At 38.8% G+C, this 20,411-nt stretch overlaps 4 protein-coding genes across 4 annotated transcripts; 2 read left to right on the top strand and 2 right to left on the bottom strand.

The window, feature by feature from the left end:
• Nucleotides 1-668: 668 nt before the first annotated feature.
• Nucleotides 669-1,378, bottom strand: LOC128860454 (uncharacterized). The gene is made up of 2 exons (XM_054097992.1): nucleotides 1,259-1,378; nucleotides 669-1,185 (listed from the first exon to the last, which is right to left on the bottom strand). Exons 1-2 carry the CDS (start codon nucleotides 1,283-1,285, stop codon nucleotides 781-783), a joined length of 432 nt encoding a protein of 143 aa, XP_053953967.1. The 5' UTR covers nucleotides 1,286-1,378; the 3' UTR covers nucleotides 669-780.
• Nucleotides 1,379-4,488: 3,110 nt separating this feature from the next.
• Nucleotides 4,489-5,237, bottom strand: LOC128860428 (uncharacterized). Its single transcript, XM_054097953.1, has 2 exons — nucleotides 5,166-5,237; nucleotides 4,489-5,070 (listed from the first exon to the last, which is right to left on the bottom strand). The coding sequence occupies exons 1-2, from the start codon at nucleotides 5,196-5,198 to the stop codon at nucleotides 4,639-4,641; spliced, it is 465 nt and encodes a 154-aa protein (XP_053953928.1). The 5' UTR covers nucleotides 5,199-5,237; the 3' UTR covers nucleotides 4,489-4,638.
• Nucleotides 5,238-9,352: 4,115 nt separating this feature from the next.
• On the top strand, nucleotides 9,353-10,634 carry LOC128860355 (uncharacterized). The gene is made up of 4 exons (XM_054097837.1): nucleotides 9,353-9,457; nucleotides 9,542-9,659; nucleotides 9,725-10,289; nucleotides 10,369-10,634. The coding sequence occupies exons 1-4, from the start codon at nucleotides 9,443-9,445 to the stop codon at nucleotides 10,496-10,498; spliced, it is 828 nt and encodes a 275-aa protein (XP_053953812.1). The 5' UTR covers nucleotides 9,353-9,442; the 3' UTR covers nucleotides 10,499-10,634.
• Nucleotides 10,635-16,575: 5,941 nt separating this feature from the next.
• LOC128861321 (uncharacterized) lies at nucleotides 16,576-19,886 on the top strand. Its single transcript, XM_054099373.1, has 4 exons — nucleotides 16,576-16,736; nucleotides 18,735-18,846; nucleotides 18,912-19,416; nucleotides 19,514-19,886. Exons 1-4 carry the CDS (start codon nucleotides 16,692-16,694, stop codon nucleotides 19,635-19,637), a joined length of 786 nt encoding a protein of 261 aa, XP_053955348.1. The 5' UTR covers nucleotides 16,576-16,691; the 3' UTR covers nucleotides 19,638-19,886.
• The last annotated feature ends 525 nt before the right edge of the window (nucleotides 19,887-20,411 follow it).

Here is a 20,411-nt window from a genome sequence, read left to right on the forward strand (position 1 = left end):
CTCATTTCCACCTCGGTGGCTTCGTCAACAAGCAAAATTGTCGCAACACTCAAAGTGTGACTGTTTGGTGCGGTTTATGGGCTGGCGGAGTCATTGGACCTTACTTTTTCGAAAATGAAGCTGGAGAAACAGTTACGGTGAATGGATTGCGCTATCGAGAGATGTTTAACGACTGTTTATGGCTGGAATTCGATGGTATTGATGTGGACAACGTTTATTTTCAACAAAATGGGGCTACGTGCCACTCAAGCAACGAAACCATTGATATTTTATCAAAATAACACCTCTTATTGAAAACCCTTTAGTTTCGCCATGCATTTTTTATACAACATAGAATAAGAGCTTTTGGAAATTTATTTAAAGTTCTCTGCAACACTTTTCTTTTCCGTGTTGTGACACTGACAAATGAGCGATATGTATGTATGTACATACACTGGCTTGGCCATGCCACCCGTATAATGAAGGCATTCCAGCAAGGCAAACCTACGAAACGGTATCCCAAACTTAACTGCCAGTAAAGTTTTCACTAATCAATAAACAAACATTTTTACTGTAATACTTTTCAGTATGAGAGTTTACTGCTAATGCAAGCTAAATTGCAGTGTCAGTAAAAAATTATATTTCTTGCATTTTTACTGCTACTGCAAAGTGCCCATCTGAGGTGCATATTAAGAATTTACACGGTAACTTTTTATTTTTAATTTTTCTTTTAACTTTACATATTAAAACACTCCGAAATAGGTCTATATCTTGTTTTTGTTTTTTTAAGACATTATTTGATTAACTCGAGCACTCCGCTCCACCAACAACACAAATTTCCGGATTTGATGAATCACACGTCAATCCAGCGGGACAGCTGCCGCTGATACTTCGCAACAATGAAGTACTCTTACACTGTGCGAATGTTGTTGAAGTGAGGCAAGTAAACAACTTGCTGCCGTCGCAGACGCCACAGATGTTACGTTCCTTGGCACAGTCTGCCACCGCGTCCTTCGAGCAAATATTACTGTCATCGGCGACGCACACGCTACCATCGGGACAATTGAAGGCCTTCGAAGTGTCTGCGAGTCTTTTTGAGCAGATATAGAACGAATTCTCACTGGCACATGCAACGCCATTCGAGCTGCAGGTATGGCATCTGCCCGACACCGGAGAGAATACGAACGCTGCTGCGAGAAGACAGCTCTGTACCGAAAGAAATGGGAAATTATTTTTGTGCAATAATACTTGTTAGAAATTTTTATTTGCTTTTACTAACTATTGCAAAACCTGCTGAGTACTGCATTTTAAGGGATGTGTGTGCAAAAACGGTTGAATTCAACTAAAAGACATTTTTTTCCTGCAGTCACCTTTATAGGTGTGGTAGCGCCTTGCTTTGGGTGACTACTTCGCGCGAAGGTTACCACGTATGATAAGTAAGACCCGGCTAATGCAATCAAAGCGCGTTGAGTTAGTGTACAAATAACAAAAAAAGCAAAAATAGATAATAGCGGTTTGTAAATCAAGCGAATCAGTGTGTTGGCTTATCGCTCTTGTTGATCTCAGGGATGAGCGAGATTTATGCTAAACAGCTACCGAACGCTACTGCATGATAAACTTTTCTAAGAATCTGCTTTTGTAAAAAATAGTTTCAAAACAAAAAGACTTATAAATTAAAACAAACACCTGGTTCATATTTTATAGTGCGAAAAGTCAAATCAACTCTCAAACAGGTTTCCCTTACATGAAAAGAATTCGTACGATAAACATTGAAGGTGAGCACTTTTCCCATCCATATACGAGTAATCTTGAATATAACTATCTGTGCACGCGGTTTTGTATATGAATTCTACAACAACAAACACAATAGTAAACCCTCTTTAATTTTGCAAACAGTGTTCAAGGATATTTTTATTGACTCGGTTCTTTTGACGTTAGCGATGGCATTGATGGTGTGGGTAGTTCAATAAACTAAGTTTCATTTTCTAAATGAAACAATAGAAACATGGCAAACACGTGTTTTAAGAATCTGTCATAAATAAAGTTGCAAAAAATAAAGTTCCCTTGAAAATGGTTAAAGAGGATATCCGCAAGTCATTGCCACGACAAATCCACTAAATATGAGTGCTAAAAATTAATAAAATGAAATAGGCAAAATAAGTAAGCAAATATATTGTAGCTTTATTTTTGAGCTCACTCTGCTACTAGTTCTGGACTACTCCCAGCCAGTTTGCTTTACACTTGACGTGGTTCGACCTCTTTATTTTTTAATGCTATATCCTACGAAATGTGAATTGTCAGCTTGGATACCAGCATAACGACTGTCGTTTGAAAAGTCTGTGCAAAGTCCAAAAGATGGCACTACTGGCGCTCGTCGGTGTTATATTTAGTTATTAGCATCTCTTGAAAGAACACACACCAAGTTTCAGCCAGAACAGACTCAGAAATATTCTTGTGTGTACAGATGGAAAACCACCAACGAGGTGGAAAAAGGGAGAAGGGGCTTTGTATTAGAGGATGCAGACCAACAGTGGCTAATTACGTTTGTATTAACCGCTTCAAGTTGCTGATGGAATTCACCAGATGTGTATTACTTAAATCCGCACTGATTCCACCTCATCCTCCAGACAGCTTCTGCAGAAAGAACTTACAGCAATCCCAAGTCTTACCATATGGACACCTAATGGACAAGGTCCGGTAAGGATGCTTAAGGGACCCCAATCCTTGCATTTTGCGATGAAACCGGCTTTAGGGTTCCTTGTCTAGCCAGCTCATCAGCTCAGCAGCTTCCATCTATGCCGCTGTGACCGGGAACCCAAAAGAACTTAATATCGAAGTATTCGGATGCAATCGAAAAAGAATTAAGGCATTCTCCAACTAATTCCGAACGCACAAATAACGAGCCCAAGGCTCTAATTCCCCCTTGGCTGTCAGAATAGATATTCACGTCCTTTACAGTAATTACAGAAGTAAACAAACAATCCTCGGAGTACTATTTGTGGCCCAATTGGAGGAAATAGTGATGGCAGAAACGGATGGTAATTTTTCAGACTTGAACACATCCAATTTTTCGTAAGAGATCAGCCAACTAGAATAGCGTTGGACGAAGTGTATAAGTCTAAAATGAGACTATGTCGAAAAATAAAAGAAGCTTGCTTCAAAAAAATTAAGGAGTTTTTATTTTTGCACAGACTTTTGAAACGACGCTCGGACACGATTTAATGAACTAGTCAGCTTCCGCAGCAGCTGCATACCAGTTGTGAATAGTGAATAATGATTGACTCTATTATTATTTAGGCTAAATGAAGCGGGTCGCTGGAAAGAAAAAACTTATGGCCATGCCAGTCTATTATCGCGACAAACTCAGTTAACCTTTTTAAGGTCGGACGGTAATATTCAATAAGAATTTTGCCACTCTCTTTCTATCTAAGGAGGATTGGAATAAGTGATTCTCACTAAACAACTTCGATACTGCAGTCTACACAGGCGGCTCTAAAATGGATTGTGGTGTTGGAGCTGGTATATATTCGCATAGATTTAAAATTCAAACATCTGTGCGTCACCGTAATGCATGCAGTGTCTTCCAGGTGGAAGAGAGGGATCTGCAAGAGGGGGATCTGCCATGAATAACGCTCTTACAGAATCGGTATTCACACCATTAGGTGCAGTTAAGAATGCAATTACCCTGAAATACCTCCTCAAGCAATCGTCGGCATTAATAAGAATGAAACGACGGGACGCCTGGAGACTAACGGCAGTCATAACTGCCTTCTGGTCTATCGGAGAACAAGCAGCCAAAATGGGCCAAAAGGAATCAATCTTCCACTTCCTCTGCAATGCCCTGCTCTATGTAAGGACAGAATGTTAACCCTGGGCAAACCGCTGTTCGAGGGTCTCGAACAACTGTCTGGTTTAGATGTAAACAACCTACTAAGGTTCTTAAATGGCACAGACTGGATATAGTCATGCCATACATAACTGATAAACAAGTTGGTAACGAGCATGTGACAACAAAATGGTGCGGAAGCGCTGTTTGGATTCTGAATTCTATTAATGTTCATCTGATACTTATTTTAAGTATGTATTCTTATTTTTAACTCCAAGAGCGTGAATAGCATTTCAGAACCTGCAGAATATAATGCGTTCCTTGTCACTAACATCTCAGACAATTGTAACTTATTTTCAAACTTTTTGGTCACACATGCCGGATATCACATTCAAAAAATAAATTCCATAAAATTATCTACCTGTTTATAATAAAAAAAAGTTATTCAAACAATATTTCTTTCTTTTATTATCATTTTTAGTTCTCAAGATCTTAACAAGCACCTGATACAACTAACTTGCTTACACACATTAGCTGGTGTACCGGTACCATCTTTAATAGATTCGCCTTGCTTATTACTTTCATACACTAAGTAAGTCGTGTTTCCTCTTTAAGAGAACTAAAGAAACCTTGAAGTGGTTAATTTAGATGCAAGAATTACCAGAAATTAAGTAGCCATAAAATTGTGTTCCTTATTGAGTTTTACTTTTATTGAATTTCTTCTCCGTCAATTTTACCCTAGTCACATAATATTTATAAGTTTTCCAAAATGTATTTATGTTGTACGCAGATGTATGTATGTTTATCTGCGGAATGTAAAACATTTCCTGAATCTAACTCGTAGACGCATCTTTATCGCATTCTATCACGCCTTCCAATATGCATGCATCCACACAAATCTCTCCTCCGCCTTTTGTAGAACAAGTTAGACCTGTGGGACAGGTTCCCGTCGCTACGGTTTCATTTCCATTGCATTGGGCGAAGGTGGTGCGGCTGGTGCAAGCGAATGTGCCACTGTCGACGGTACAGCCACAAGTGACGGTCGTACAATCCGCTTGAGCATTTGTGGCCTCAAAGCACTTTCGCAGTAGGGCAGTGCAAGTACCATTGTTGGGGCATGTTTGGACTTTGCTTGTGTTTGGTGTGCCGTTACTGCAAATATAAAAATCGGTTTCGCTGATGCAGGCGATACCATTTGTGCCGCAGACTCCACAACTTGCTGTGGATTGATCTACTAGCAATGCTGCGATTGCAATAATGAGAAACTAAAAAGAATTAAAGCAAAACAATTAAAAACACAGAATTAGTATACTCGTTTGGCTGAATGTGCGTAGTGCAGGTGGCTATGCCAGGTACGAACCAAACTGGAAAATGACGTGTGGTGGAGCTTCATTATGTTGCCGCTTAACTTTCTTTCTAAGTAAAAACTAAATTTGCTTCAATTGCACAGGCAGCTTTTTATACCACATTTGAGTTGCCATCGCAGTTGAAGAATGATAACAAAAATTAATGCCAGCGTAAATAAGATTAGACTTATATATTTAAGATTGTGCGGCACCGGAAAACTCATGGCTGGCAGTTGTCTCTCCGAGAAAAAAATGTAAGTGTAATTTTGAAGGAGATAGAAAGTCAAGATACAGGCCACGCAAGTGAGTCATCAGAGGCATTATTTATAAAACCGGTACTGAATATGGAAATAAATGTTAGACGAGAGTTTCCGGCAGGCAATGACAAACCTCTATGGGCAATTGTAGGGATATCCTCTGATGTTTAGGCATCAATTAGAATAAAAACTCAGTATTAACCTTTAAAAGACAGATGTTTCTCGTTATTGTATTACTTTCACATTTACTTATAGGTAAATTGAATATATTTATAAGGTACTCACTTATAGCTACTCAGGCAAGTGCATAAAATCTCTATCAAATGCTTGACCGAGAGTCTCGAAATATTTTTTTGTACCGAATTCTTTTTCAAAGTTCTTTGTCACATAACGGTTCATGCAGTTTACGGTATTCTGTATTCGTAGATTTGTAAAGCAGTAAATTTGCCGTTTTTGAAGCGACACTAACCGATTGTGAATCATCAGCAACTGATGCACATCGAAAAAACCCCTGTTTATAATGATTTGCACACCGGAGGCATCTTGGGCCATACTTCATAAAAAGAAGTCAACAATGCCATGAGTAGTGACCAAGAATTAGACAAGTCATTTGACAATCTATAGTTCCCTAGCATCTAAAAGATATCAGCATGAAGGGAGCATCGTCTCAGCGCGTTAAACCAAAACTTGCTTGAGACAAACTTTAGATATACGAACTTTTCGTGAAGTGAGGCAGTCAGTCATACATAAAGTTACTTTGGAATCCAAGAAGCTGAACTGAAAAACATGGTACCATAGGCATAGTCAAAGTAGCCAAATAATTGAAAGAAATTAGAGTTGTCGATTATCAGCAGTACATCAGGACCGACGTATGCAACTATTTGTCCAAAAGATTCATCCGTGAATATTATGTTTGCCCAAATCCGTTCTGACTTTACCTTAGCCTACGCAATAGGCTCTCTTTTCTTTGGATACACTCACACCAATTTTCCTTACAACTACTTCACGCGACGATAAGTTCGGCTTTGCCACAAATAAACGAGTAAGATAGTTTTTTTAGACCTCGTCTGGGAAGTCATTAACGGTTTTAACTTCGGTATACCGTTCCTCGGAATTATTGTGGACGAAATGGCAAACAAAAGGGCCATAAAAGTGGTGGTCTACCCATTTACTACCCAAAATAATTTTGTGGACTAAGAAAATCAAAGAAGATCCTTTTGGGAAAGACTACCAGGTTTATCACAATCAAAATCAAGTGGCGCGTATACTTCTGTTAGGTGTTTGGCCGAGATCCTCCTCTTATTTGTGGTGTGCGTTTTGATGTGGGAGGACCTACAGTTTTAAGTCAAACTTTTTCTTGGCAGAGATAAACTCAAAGGTTTGTCATTGCCTGTCGAGCGGCGACCGTTATAAAAACAAATACTTTTTCTACCATTTTAGTGTTTTATATACGGATACTCGAACCTACGCACTCCCGAATGGTAGTCACGCACCAACCCATTTGGTTACGGCGGCGCTCAGGTTAGAGTAACTTTAGCATCGAACTAAATAAGACTAATTTTAAAATGAACCAAGGAAATCTAACAGGGCTTTATGGCTTGTATCATCGTCTTATTAGACTGGGAATATACCCGAATGGAACTTACGGGCTCTATAGTGGGAAGATGAAACCTCCAAACATGTGTTGTGATCGTGGGCAGCACTGATGCATACGCAGATGAAACACCCGAATGAATATATTATACCATAGAAAGGGGAAAGAAGGTGGAAAAGGATTTTTTGGTATACATGCATTGCATAATATATATATAATTGGCGCGAACACCCTTTTTGGGTGTTGGGCCGAGCTCCTCCTCCTATTTGTGGTGTGCATCTTGATGTTGTTCCACAAATGGAGGGCCCTACAGTTTCCAGCCGACTCCGAACGGCAGATATTTTTATGAGGAGCTTCTTTATGGCAGAAATACACTCGGAGGTTTGCCATTGCCTGCCGAGGGGCGACCGCTATTAGAAAAATATTTTTCTTAATTTTGGTGTTTCACCGAGGTTCGAACCGACGTTCTCTCTGTGAATTCCGAATGGTAGTCACGCACCAACCCATTCGGCTACGGCGGCCGCATATAATTACTATGCACATTAATGGTATGAATAGGCTTGGGTCTCCAGTCAGCTATGAAAATTCTACCGTCCATAAACTATTAATAATATCCCCCAATTGGGTTCCCTTTTTATCATTCGTACTTTTAGTAGTTTACAATTACCCATTTTTTTAAATTATTGTACGATTTTTTAAAAAAAAGTTATGACATTTTGAAATTAACAGTTTCAGTTACGTATACGTTGGGTATAACGTCTATTGGCGTAACTGAAACTGTTAATTTCAAAATGTCATAACTTTTTTTTAAAAAATCGTACAATAATTTAAAGAAATGGGTTTTAAAGCTAAAGAGTTGTACTATGCGACCTTTTCGTCGAAAATTGAAAAAAAAAATTTTCTATCCCAAAAAAAATTATCAAAAATGGCTAAAATGGCCATTTTTTGACCTTTTAGGCTTCATTTACCAAAATTCCTGACGTGATGGAGCATTTTGAAGGTCAGATTCGTTTTCAGCGCATAAAAAACTACAAGAAACAAGTACAGGCATTCTAGAAACTGAAAAAAGTTAAATTTCGCAGGCCTGTGTTATTATTCGTCGCTATCTCGCCGACTTTGGGCGTACTATATAGTGCCTAGAGTTGCCAAGCTGCAGGCTATCGACGGGGCACAGGTTGTGTACAGTGCACAGTCTTCAGCTATGGAGGTAAGCTGTGAATAAGTTTTTCATAACAAATAAGCAGTCCCGGGCAAGCAGCAGATGGTGGATACGGACGTCGTAGGGTGCACAGCAGACTCTGTACAACCTCAAAAAAAAAGCTACAAGGACAAATCCATCACCTACAAGGCGAGCAAACCTTAGCCCAAAGCAGCGTCTGTCTTGTAGTATGCAGCTGAAAAACGAATTGCTGCTCCCACCACATCGTGCGGATAGGGACCCTCGGCTAACAACCAATTGTTCCGAAATTAAATCTGTTACTCAAGCCAAGGTCATTCAAGAATGGCGGTGCATTCGAGAATGTGCAAGAATTTATCTATCTGGGTATCAAAATAGCAGCCAATAAGGTTATATCATTGACAATTAGTGGCAGAGTTTAAGCAGCAAATAAGTCTTATTACTCTAATATGAAACTGCTTAAGTCAAAATTATTATCTCGCGACCAAATGTTCAGGAAATCCCTGATCCGGTCTGTACTTACCTATAGTTGCGAACTATGAACGCTAAAAACCACTGACATTCATCAGCTAATGGTCTTCGAAAGACCAATGCCCAAGCAGAGACCAACTCGAAAGGTAGTTGAATTGCGCCCTGTTGGAGGCCGAATAAGAGGAGACCCCACAAAGAGATAGTTCGAATACGTGGAAGTTGACCTTGCAAAGCTGAACGTGCTGCGGTGGAAGAAAGTAACCTTAGATAGAGATGGGTGGCGAAAGGTCGGTGGCAATGGTTCACCAAGGACTGTGATGTTAAGAATGAGAAGAAGAAGCCAAGGTCGCTGCCAATATCCAAACTAAAAACTAGTTGAGCCACAAATCATGCAAAGAATGAAGTTTCACACTCATCATACAGCAAAAAAAAAAATATATATAAATCAAGTTTTTGTTTAACTTTCCACACTTAGGTCTAATCTTGTTTTGTAATTTTTTAAATCACTTACATATGTGTGCGTGGTTTCCTTGAAGTTGTCTACTTACCTATTAAACCGTTTCCACATGGTCGCCTGTGCGCATTTCTGTATTTAGTAGATAAAATTTGAGCAAACATTTATGGAACCTAATCTCATTTTTAAAGTCAAACATAAATTATGGGCAACTGTTTCCTCACATCAACCAGAAAAATATAAAACCCACAGCTTCAGCGACGAGGCGTTTAGTTAGAGAATATTTCAGCAGCAGATACGCAACCGATTCACAGCACAGAGACGAATAAAATCTCATTATGTGGAAAACTAGTGTAAGCGTGTGCTACAAATCTAACGATTTAAATGTGAAAATTTTGTACACAAATCAGTAATTTATTTTCATATATTTTCAACAGCTCGCAATCCTTATAGCCTTGATGGCTGTACAGTACACCAGCGCCGACTGCAACGTCTGCAGTGAAAACAGTGGAGCAGCTTGCATTACCAACACCACTTTTAACCTCTGCTTTGGGGGTAAGCATCGCAACCCTTCTCTGAACTATTAAACCAAAAATATATTTAATCGGTCACTTCCATAGGTGTGGCACAGTCAGAGGTGTATTCTTGCGCCAACGAGGATGAGGTGTGCACCACGCTGGGCAAAATTTGTGCAGATCCCGCCAGTACCTCGGCCGTTCAGGCAGATTGCGGCAATACGGAACAATGTGGGGCGTGCACTGATGTCACAGATGGCGCTTATTCTTGCACTAGCCACAACACATTTGTTATGTGCATGTCGGGCGAAACAACAAATGTGGAGGGCACTTGCTCCGATAACCAAGTTTGTCTCACTTCCAGAGCCAATCAAGGCATTAGTCCTTGCGTAAATGATTGTTTGAAAAACCTGAAGGACATGTGTGACATTGATAATTCCACCGATACAACAACGGATAGTTCAACGTCAAGTTCATCGTCAAGTTCATCGTCAAGTTCATCGTCAAGTTCATCGTCAAGTTCATCGTCAAGTTCAACGTCAAGTACAGACACAACAGAAACGACTACTAGTTCCAGCACCAGTACGACTAAAAGTGTGGAGGATACTGTGTGCGCGGATCAGGTTCAAGTGGGACGTTACGCGTATCCAAATGACACGACGTGCACTAAGTGAGTATCTACACTGAGAGTGCATACCATGAAAAGCGGGCTTTCATAATTTGACACATACCATATTTTACCATTTCAGTTACGTTTACTGTATCACCGATACGGCGACTGGTAGCTTGGTTGGTCGTGCGAGGTCTTGCCCCAGTGGAAGATACTTCAATTCGAGTATAAGCAATTGTCAATCCAAAAAGCCAACTGGTTGCGTTTAAATCGATATATGTTTGTATAGATTTTATTAATTCTTTGACTATCGCAAAAAAACCATTCGCATGTTGGTTTCCACTAGAAAATATTTATTAGCAATACCAATTATTACAAAAAAAATATATAAAAATTGTTAGCATACTGAACGGATACACAATTATTGATTTGGGATTATATTTAGTAAAATTTCATCTGTATCCATTGGACTCGGCTGGCAGACCCTTTTGGGTACATTTGACGTATCAAAACGTCAATCAATGCATTTATTTGGCTAAATTTCGCAGATGACGTTCTGCTATGTCTTTGAAATGAAGGCAACATGTATTGGGTATGGGAATAAGTTTCCGTCCTTTGTTAGCCAAAGTTACGAATTATTTAAACAATTAAATAATACTTGATATTATGTGAAGTATGTGCCATTAGAAGCTATAACTTTACGCCATCTTTCAGGCAGCATATGGATTCCTCTAACGAAAAATTCGAGTTCTTTTGACTTGACCCATTCATTGAGCCAGCTTGCGATGATCTCGTAAAAAGAGAACCGCTCTCCAATAAGGGCTGACTGCATCGTTCAGAACAGATGGTAATCCGAAGGTGCAATGTCTCGGAAATACAGCGGGTGGAGCAAGATTCCCAATCCAGTCATTCTAAATATTTTTGGTCCGATTTAGCAACGTGTGGTCTGGCGTTGTCATGCAGCAGAATCAGTTTGTCATGTATACCGTCCCATTTTGGCCGCCAGATGCACAACATAACCTTTGAAGCGTGAATATTTTTTTTCGCTGTCGATGGACCTGGTTCACCTGGCAGGCTCCAACACTTTTGGCGCTTAGAGTTGTCTTAGTAGATCCATTTTGCTTCGCCAGTGATGATGCGATGTAGAAAACCTTTTCTTTTCTGCCGTTCTGCTGTTCAAGAAGCATCTTACACGTCACCAAACGTCTCTCGATATCCCTCTCCTTCAATTGATGTGGCACCCAGTTACCTGCTTTCTGGACCATTCCCATCGCGTGCAAACGTTTACCGATGGTTGATCTGACAACATCCAACTCTTTAGACATCAAGGGTTCGGTACGGATGAAGACGCATCCAATAATTGTTGCAGTTGAGTTTCTTCGAATTTTTTCTGTGGCCCTTCGCGATCTTTGTCACTCACGTCGAAATTGCCACATTGGGAGCGTCGAAACCTGTCTTTACAAGTTGTATTTGGTGGAGCTTGATTACCGTAAATATTGATCAATATACGACACATTTCAGCTGCTGTTTTCTTTAAAAGGTAATAATGAAACATGACTTCCCGTAAAAGCTGTTTTTTCGGAACGAATGTAGGCATTCTTGACGTCAGATGGAAACGTATATTTACGCTTCAAAGGAATGCCAACTATTGCGATCGATACCTCACATATACACCGTCAAATCACCAGTGTATTACTAGAGCGAACAAAAAAATAGTATTAGCAGCGACACCTCCCTTAGGAGGGCAGAAAATTATTCCTATACCTAATACATTCCTGTTTACTTGAGACTAATTCGTATCAGTTGCAACATAACAAATAATTTGGAGTATTGTGGGGAACCTTATTTGAGATACACAACCCTGTAATGGCAGAAATAAGGAATATATTTTACCAAGGTGGTAGTAACAGTTTTGAAAGAAGCAGATTTTGATCGATGCAAGGAAGAAATTTTTAGTAATCTTTTAATCCTTTTGTTTATATGTAAGTTTATTAATAGTTTGTTGGTTTTTTTAAATTGAATTAAATTTTTTTTTGTAATTTTTGTAAAGTTAACTAAATATAATCTAGGAGTATTTTGTTTTCCTTGTTCACACCGTTCGGGAGCATGGGGCCTCGAAAAGACTTTTCCATCGTGCGCGGTTCTGGGCTGTTGTTTTTGCGCCGTCCCGCTCGACATCTGCTAGATCGCGCAACATTGACCTTCCCCAAGTATTCTTTCAGGCACCAGTCCAGTGAAGAAGTCTTCGTCAAATACCACTGGGCACTCTATAGGAACACAATCTAGGAGCATATATTAAACATATTATCAAATAAATGGGTTCTGGTATAAAATCTACTGATTTTAATTGCCTACAAATGGATGGCATGCTTGAGGTTCAGCTATGTTCCTGTATTGTGGAGAGAAGCGAGAGTTGTGTTTAATCTAAAAGCAGGAAAAAGCAACCCTCTTTACTCGAAGGAATACAGGCCCATTAGTCTGACTTCATTTCTATTCAAATCGTTGGAGAAGATTCTATACGCGTACATTAAAGACACAATTGCGCCGGACGAATTATCCATGGCTTGACAGTATCAGGTGATGGGCGGGCGTAATTGTAGACTTTATTCAATTTTTTTGTTTGCAAACTACTTTTTTCTATTATTTTACATTTTATAGTAACCCAACCTACCTAGCGGCTGTCGTAAACGAATCGGTTTATGCGTGACTGCCATTCGGATGTTCGAATCTCCGATCATGTAACACCAATTAATAGAAAACGCTTTATCTAGTACCGGCTAATAGACGGATTAGATGGTCCCTCTATTTGTGGAACAACATCAACCTTTATCGAAATTTTCTTATATTTTCCTATACCAGAAGTTGAGATCGAAAATAAAAGTTTCGGAGTGCATATCATGCAAAAGTGTAATCGTCATAGACGCTCGATCCGATACATAGTTTTAGTTGGTGCTGTAATACCACGAAGCACCCACAAAAATACTTTCATGCTTATGCAGATACAGCCTGAGGTGTGATACTTGTTGTTGTGATAATAAACAAGTTGTGATTACTTTGTTTGAGGTACTAACGTATGTATGTATGTATGTGTAATACTATCCTCCATAAATTTACTTAGATATGGATATGCAAGCATATGTACAGAGATAAATTAGCGCGCAGCTTCTGTATTTCACTTCCAAATGAATTTCATTGAGAATTTCTGGCAAATGTATTAATTAATTTTAGTACAGAAAAAGAAAATCTCTTCTTTGTTTGAACTTTTATATTTTAAAAATGTGAGTATGTAAACAAACCTGTTTGTATACAGTTAGCACCTATTCTATGTGGATACGCACATAGACATACAGTGGCTCACAACTAAAATGATTCAGTTAAATTTTTTTAATAGAAAATAAAATTTATTGTTAACCAAATTGATTTGCCAGTTGGTAATGCAAACTTTGAGGAAGAAGTAAATTAATATTTTGTAGGGTATCCGCTTTTGCCAGTAAATTCAATTCTCTTTGAAATCGCTTTCACCAACTGCTTAGTAATATTTAGAGCACATTTATTGCCATTCCTCTTTAACGCCTTTTTGAGGTTAGATTGATTTCGAACCTCATGTTTTCACATTTTTAGACCTAGAAACGACGACAGGTTGTTAATAACATTCAAATCTGACATTTGCGTTGGTGTTTGAACTATATACGGGCTATTCCAAATGAGGCAATTCTATACAATCTCCAATTTCTACTTCGGTCCGTTATCTTAATGGAAACGAGAGATGTCTCGAATGTTAATTTTGTGGCGGTTTGTAGCAAATTTCCCTCTAAGATATCAAAATACTTATGCCTATCCTTAATACTTTCAAGAATAGTTAAATTTCCGATTCCTTCAGACCGCATACATCCCCATACTATCACGTGCCCTCCACCGTGTTTAACTATACCTCGCAGTATTTGCGATTATTTCCGCACATTTTTTGCCGACTGATCTGAAAAGAAAAGGTTAAACTTGCCTTTGCCAGCAAATGTTATGGTATTCCCTAAGTTATACGAGGTATGTTCAAAAAGTATCGCGAATTTTGAATTTTCGCTGGTTACGTATATTCGAATTTCGATTTCGTATACCCGAATGTTGACTGTGTCATACGGAGAAGCTACTTTGGACCAAAGCAACGTTTATCGGTGGTACAAAATGTTCTCAGATTCTCAGATGGCCGAGAAGACGTGAACAAAGAAAAGCGTGCCGGATGCCCGAGCACTTCAACAACAGACGAAAAAATTGATGAAGTGAAGAAAATGGTATTGGCCAATCGTCGAATCACCGTTAGAGAAGTTGCTGAGGACCTAGACATATCGATTGGCTCGTGCCATTCGATTTTTTTTTCAATGACTTGGGCATGAGACGGGTCGCCGCAATATTCGTAAAAAAACTGCTCAATTTCGACCAAAAACAGCATCGCATAAATATTGCTAATGAGATGTTGGTATCTGAACTTTGTCCGCGACGACCCAAATTTGCTCCAGAGGGTCATAACTGGTAACGAATCGTGAGTTTATAGTTATGAACACACACACTAATGATGCCACAGCCACCGTATTCCCCAGATCTGGCGCCCGTGACTTTTTCTTGTTCCCGAAACTGAAGAGGCCTTTGAAAGGACGACGCAACGCAACGATTGACGAGATAAAGTCGGAAACGCAGGAGGAGCCGAACAAGATAAAAAAATGATTTTTTTAAGTGCTTTGAAGATTGGAAACAACGTTGGCACAAGTGCATAATATCTCATGGGGATTACTTTGAAAGGGACAAAATAGATGTTAATGAATAAATAAATAATTGTTTAAAAAACACAAAGTTCGCGATACTTTTTGAACACACCTCGTATGGTACCACGCAAAATTCAATCTTCAAGTTCAATCATGGATTATTGAGGGCTGGGCGCCCCTGGAAATAAGTTTCGCTTAATTCATTTGTAATTGTTTAGTGCTTTTATGTGGATTTCCAGGCACGCTTCACAAATTCCCTCTAGAATCACTGCAATTGGTTTAGGCTCAGTTTTAGCCTTATTTTGCAAACAGTTTTCACGCGCATGATGTCAATAATCTGTTGAAAAGTGCAGAGACTTAATTTACTTATTTCAGCGATTTTACATTGACTTTTACGATCTTTACAGTGATTTAATACTATTTCGCGTACTTTAGCAAATCACCCATTTTACAACAATTTCCCTCACGCGTTCACGATCTCTTACTGCTAAATGTGACTGTGGTATCCTGGGCACTAATATCACTAGCTGCGTATTCAAAATTTGGCAGTGCTTTGTTGCAACCATCAGTAAATGTGCGGGCATCATTTTGACTGCGACTACATATTTGAGTATAAGTATGTATTTTACGTGCTAGATTTTGTTACGTATGGACAATATATTCTTTTTTCTCCAAAGTACATAAATATATGAAGTTAAAGCGAAGAAATATTTTTGGGGTGAATGCTTCCAAGTTTTTGTCTTAATAGCGCCAAAAGTGGTTGCTGCATCATTTCGGCTGTGAACCACTGTACACACACATATGCTAGAAATATCCCCGCGTGCAAATCTTCAAGTGCTGAACTAACGATTCATTAGTTCTTTTCATAGCTCAACTAGTTCGCTTTTATTATTGTCACTTTCCAATCAACGAATATTCCGGCTGCAAGTGATTTATTAAACATAATTTTTAGTGGAGTTGCAACGATGGGACACTTCTGAAAGTTAAGTACCGAAAGACCGTCCGCATCAGTTTGGGATGCGTGCTTCAAAGCTAAAATTCCAACTGAGATTTAGAGAGAATCAAACTATTAAAATTTAAGTACGAAAACTGACCAGATTGGGGATCTGCATACGAGTCACCAGTGTCATGGACTAAGTTTGATTGAAAAAACTGGGTCAATAAAATATCCATCGCAGGAGGAAAGTTCGGTACTTTATCATCCAGGCGAAAAGCACACTCGCGCAAGTCTAGTTGAATTTTATGATTTTATTTTTATTGTAACTAGTCCAACAGTAGTCACTTTCGAACCAGTATAAATTCAATCAGCAAAATGTGGTACTATCACCAAAGCATTTATTAACAAGTTCAGATATTCACTATAGGGACGTATTCAAATTAAACTTATACATAGGACCATAATCTAAATTAGAAGGCTTAGAAACTAAATTAAAAATATCAACAAGCCAATTAGCACGAAATCTGAAAAGCCAACTGCTGACAAGAAGTCAACTAGGCAAATATCTAACATAGCGGAGAAAATACATAGAAAGTGGAGCTTCGTTTAAAAGCGAACTGAGAGTTCATTGAGATGGCAGTTGATAAATGGGATTTCTTGCGGACAGGTGCTCAGACAACGGGAACGGTTTGATTTGAAGTTTTGACTATAAATAAGAAAATTTTTTTTTTTAATTTGTCTAAAAGAAAAAAACATCGATTGTGAGGCAAAATGGCGGAATGTGTTATGAAAAACCGACTATCGGTTATTCTACAAGTATGTTATGAGTTGTGTTTTTTGTAGAATTTAAGTGTTAACAAAAATTTTGTTTTACCAAAAGTGCACTGAGTGAAAGTCTGGTTGATTAAAAATGTGTTGTTAAAGAAATGAAGTGAAAACCGACAAATAATTTGCGAAAGTATTTACCAAAATCATAGCATCTTATAACAGCTACATTGTCCCTGAACTCTTTTCACATAAAAGGAATCAAAAATATATTACATAAGAGACAAAAGCGTACAAAAATACTTAAGTTCGGGCAGAATATAGTTAGGTTTTTTTGTATGACATAAACTTAAAACGGCTAAAAATATATTATATGTATTTAAGGGATGTGCAAGGTACCGAACCGATTACACGAGTATGTGAATACTCTATACGTGAAACGAAAACGAAAGGAGCCGGCAGAATTCTGCTGCCGAGTACCCAATGACGTGGCAGACGAAGTTGCTCGCACAATCACTTATCATTATGCAAATACGTTAGGTGCTTACACCGCTTTGTCTTGGTCTAGCTTCCCCTCTTATGTGTGGTGTGCGTTTTGATGTGGTTTTACAAATAGGGGACCCATAGTTTTATGCCACCTCCAAGCGGTAGATGATTTTTTATGAAATCATCGTGGCATAAGTACACTCAGTGGTGATCACTATTAGAAAAAACGTTTTCCATCATTTGATGTTTCGTGCCCGAGGTTTTGAAGCCGTGCACTTCCGAATGGTACACTGTGCCCGGTTGCAGAACTAAAACTAAATTAAAAAAGAAAAAGTTTATTTCAATAACTACAAGAAAGACAAGTGCGGATTTTGTTTTTTTTTTTTTAATTATTCTCTTTAAAAGTTGATCGTTACGTCGGATACCCTCTTGGAATCTGATATCCGTACTCCATGCCACTAGCTGGAGGAGTGGTGTTGGAATGCCATTAACCTCACGATCGATAATTTCTTTCAGTATTGAAATAGTCTCTGGAACACAAAAGAAAACCCCATAGAGGTAAGATCGGGCCACCTGGATGGCCAGGATATGTCGCCGAAAGGGCTTAACAGTTTATTAGGGAAGAAATCACGCTGCAACATTGCCTCGCACAAATTTTTACGCAATTGTAATTGTTAGGCTTAATCGCATACACGATTTGAATTTTGAAGGAATGAAGTCTAAGATCCTTCTCAATGAATCATGCATACAAGTTTTGGAAGTTCCAAAACAGCAGCTCTCTAGCGCACGGACTGACGCAGACAAACTTGTAGCGACGAGTTTTATATTTTCATTTGTTCTCGATGCCCGGCTGGACCCCGGCCGTGGGCTGTTTGCCAACGAAGTTATTGTCGCGAACTTTAAGTAAGCATAGAAAGTCAATTGAACCACTAATAAAATTGAAAAAAAAGCATTGAATAGCTCATCTACTTGCAAGAGATTTTTGATTTATAAGAAAGCAGTGAGTGTTGTAAGATGAAAAGTTGGTGCGCCTTTGAAACTTATGAATGCTCTCTCAATTCTGTCAGAGTGAGAGGCATAAATTGGATTCCAGATAAGAGAGCGGATCCAATTCGGATCGAAGTAGAAAATATAACGGCGATTTTCTAGTATAGAGATACTTAATGACTGTCGCATACTGCATTGGAGTAAGGCTTCGTAGTAATAAAATTTATATGGGTAACAAAAGTAAAACTTGAGTAAAATAGGACACTTGCATCCAAGATTTATTCAACAGTAGATTTTAATGTAATAAAAATTAATTCATTTATTTTAGAATTATACCTCAAATAAAAAAAATATACAAAAAAAAATTTAATAAAAATAAAAAAGTGTAAAAGACTTTACATACTTCTAATTTAATAAAATTTATGCAAAGTGGGTCCAAATTTTCACCCGACGGTCCTCTTGTTATATGTAAAAATCTTAATAGATAAAAACGTCTTGGAACTCTATAATGCATAAGTAAATCGTAATATCTTTAAATACGCGCCAGCAAACTAAAATTAATGCATATATTTTCAGGTGATATTCTGTCTATGCCTTTTCATCGATTCAACATCTGCTGCCTGCAATGTTTGCCAAACAAATCAAGTTGCTTGCATTAATTCAACTTCCTTCTATCTCTGCTTTGGTGGTAAGCACAAAAACGCAATACATTTCTTTACAATACTCAGAAGTAATAATTTTTACTTTCCTTAGAAAGCGACCCCAACATGGATACGCTGTATCATTGCAAGGAAGGATTCGAGTGCACCGAATATACGGCCATCTGTCTGCAAGCCAGTGCAACACGTGCGCCAAGTTGCGGCTCCACTTCACTTTGCGGACAATGTACAGCTCAGAGCAATGCCCTCTTCGCTTGCATGAGTCGCTCGACCTTCCAAATGTGCTATGGCGGCTTACATCCCACCGGCCAACTGGGCTATTGCCCCAGTGGATTTGTTTGCGATGCAACCAGCGATGCGGTTTGTGTAAGTGAGGCGGCATCGCCCACTGTCACCTGCGATGTGGTTGATCCTACTATGTCGACCACCTCAAGCACAACTACTTCAAGCACAACCACAACCAGTGCCAGCTCAACCTCATCAAGTTCAACCACGGAAAGTTCCACTACTACACGCCCATTGACACCAAATGAGGTTTGTGCACAAAAAACAACGACTGGTCTCTATCCGACGGTGCCAGAGGATCCATATTGCAAAAGGTAAACAAAGATCAATTCACTGTTTGTACTTGCGAAGTCACCATGTATGTGTGTATGTATGTATGTATGGGAATATCAATATTTATCTATCTTTCAGATACATCCACTGCCGTCGCAGTAATGGTGTTATGAGTGGTATCGAGTATACGTGCGCAACGAGCACCTACTACAACGTGGAGAAAGCAGTGTGCACCATTTACAAGCCAGCCAATTGCATTTGAATAAAATTTGTATTTCGGCGTGCGAGTTTTTATTTCCAAACATTTGTCTGTTGCTTTTTTATTTAAGAAATAGAGCTGAAAAAACATTTTCCGAAAAGGCAAAAGAGATCAGCTAAACTCTGTCATAGAATCCTTGAAGTTCAGTTTTCGTAGACAACATAACCTCCAATTATTTGAAGCAGATGATATTTTTCACACCAGAACTAAAGAAAATATAAAGATACTCGTCATAGCAAATTTAAATTTAGAATCGGGTTTGAAAAAGAAAATAAACATTTCCTATCAAAAGAATAGGAACGGCCTAAGCTTTTCTAGCTCTAAAATGCATTTATACTCTACATATGTATATCATACCCTATTACCCCTATTATAGCCTAAACATTAATACAATTTCCTAATTTTTCCAAACTGCATAAAGAAGCAAAGCGAATAGGTTTGGTGGTGAACGAGGACAAAACGAAGTACCTCCTGTCATCAAACAAGCAGTCGGTGCACTCGCGTATCGGCACCCACTTCACTGTTACGATAGCCGATAGCAATAACAGCCTTGAAATCCAATGTAGAATCCCTCTTTCCAATAAGTGGTACTTCGGACTAAGTAGGCAACTGAGTAGTAAAATCCTCCCTCCTCGAACAAAACTAACACTCTACAAGGCTCTCATGCCTGTTCTCTCGTATCGTGCAGAAGCTTGGACGATAACAGCATCCGACGAGGCGTCACTTGAAGTGTTTAAGAGAAAGATTCTGGGCAAGATTTGTGGACGTTTGTACGTT

This window comes from Anastrepha ludens, chromosome 4 (genome assembly GCF_028408465.1).
Source record: "Anastrepha ludens isolate Willacy chromosome 4, idAnaLude1.1, whole genome shotgun sequence".
In the NCBI taxonomy this organism is placed as follows: Eukaryota; Metazoa; Arthropoda; class Insecta; order Diptera; family Tephritidae; genus Anastrepha; species Anastrepha ludens.

Excerpts from the sequence above, each read along its gene's own strand:
- LOC128860454 (XM_054097992.1), bottom strand. The coding sequence starts at position 1,285 with ATGCAGTACTCAGCAGGTTTTGCAATA. Across the intron at positions 1,186-1,258 it reads ACTCAGCAGGTTTTGCAATA|AGCTGTCTTCTCGCAGCAGC; the intron begins GTTAGTAAAAGC and ends CTTTCGGTACAG.
- LOC128860428 (XM_054097953.1), bottom strand. The coding sequence starts at position 5,198 with ATGAAGCTCCACCACACGTCATTTTCCAGTTTG. Across the intron at positions 5,071-5,165 it reads ACACGTCATTTTCCAGTTTG|TTTCTCATTATTGCAATCGC; the intron begins GTTCGTACCTGG and ends AATTCTTTTTAG.
- LOC128860355 (XM_054097837.1), top strand. Across the intron at positions 9,660-9,724 it reads TTTTAACCTCTGCTTTGGGG|GTGTGGCACAGTCAGAGGTG; the intron begins GTAAGCATCGCA and ends TCACTTCCATAG. Across the intron at positions 10,290-10,368 it reads AATGACACGACGTGCACTAA|TTACGTTTACTGTATCACCG; the intron begins GTGAGTATCTAC and ends TTACCATTTCAG.
- LOC128861321 (XM_054099373.1), top strand. The coding sequence starts at position 16,692 with ATGGCGGAATGTGTTATGAAAAACCGACTATCGGTTATTCTACAA. Across the intron at positions 16,737-18,734 it reads GACTATCGGTTATTCTACAA|GTGATATTCTGTCTATGCCT; the intron begins GTATGTTATGAG and ends ATATATTTTCAG. Across the intron at positions 18,847-18,911 it reads CTTCTATCTCTGCTTTGGTG|AAAGCGACCCCAACATGGAT; the intron begins GTAAGCACAAAA and ends TACTTTCCTTAG.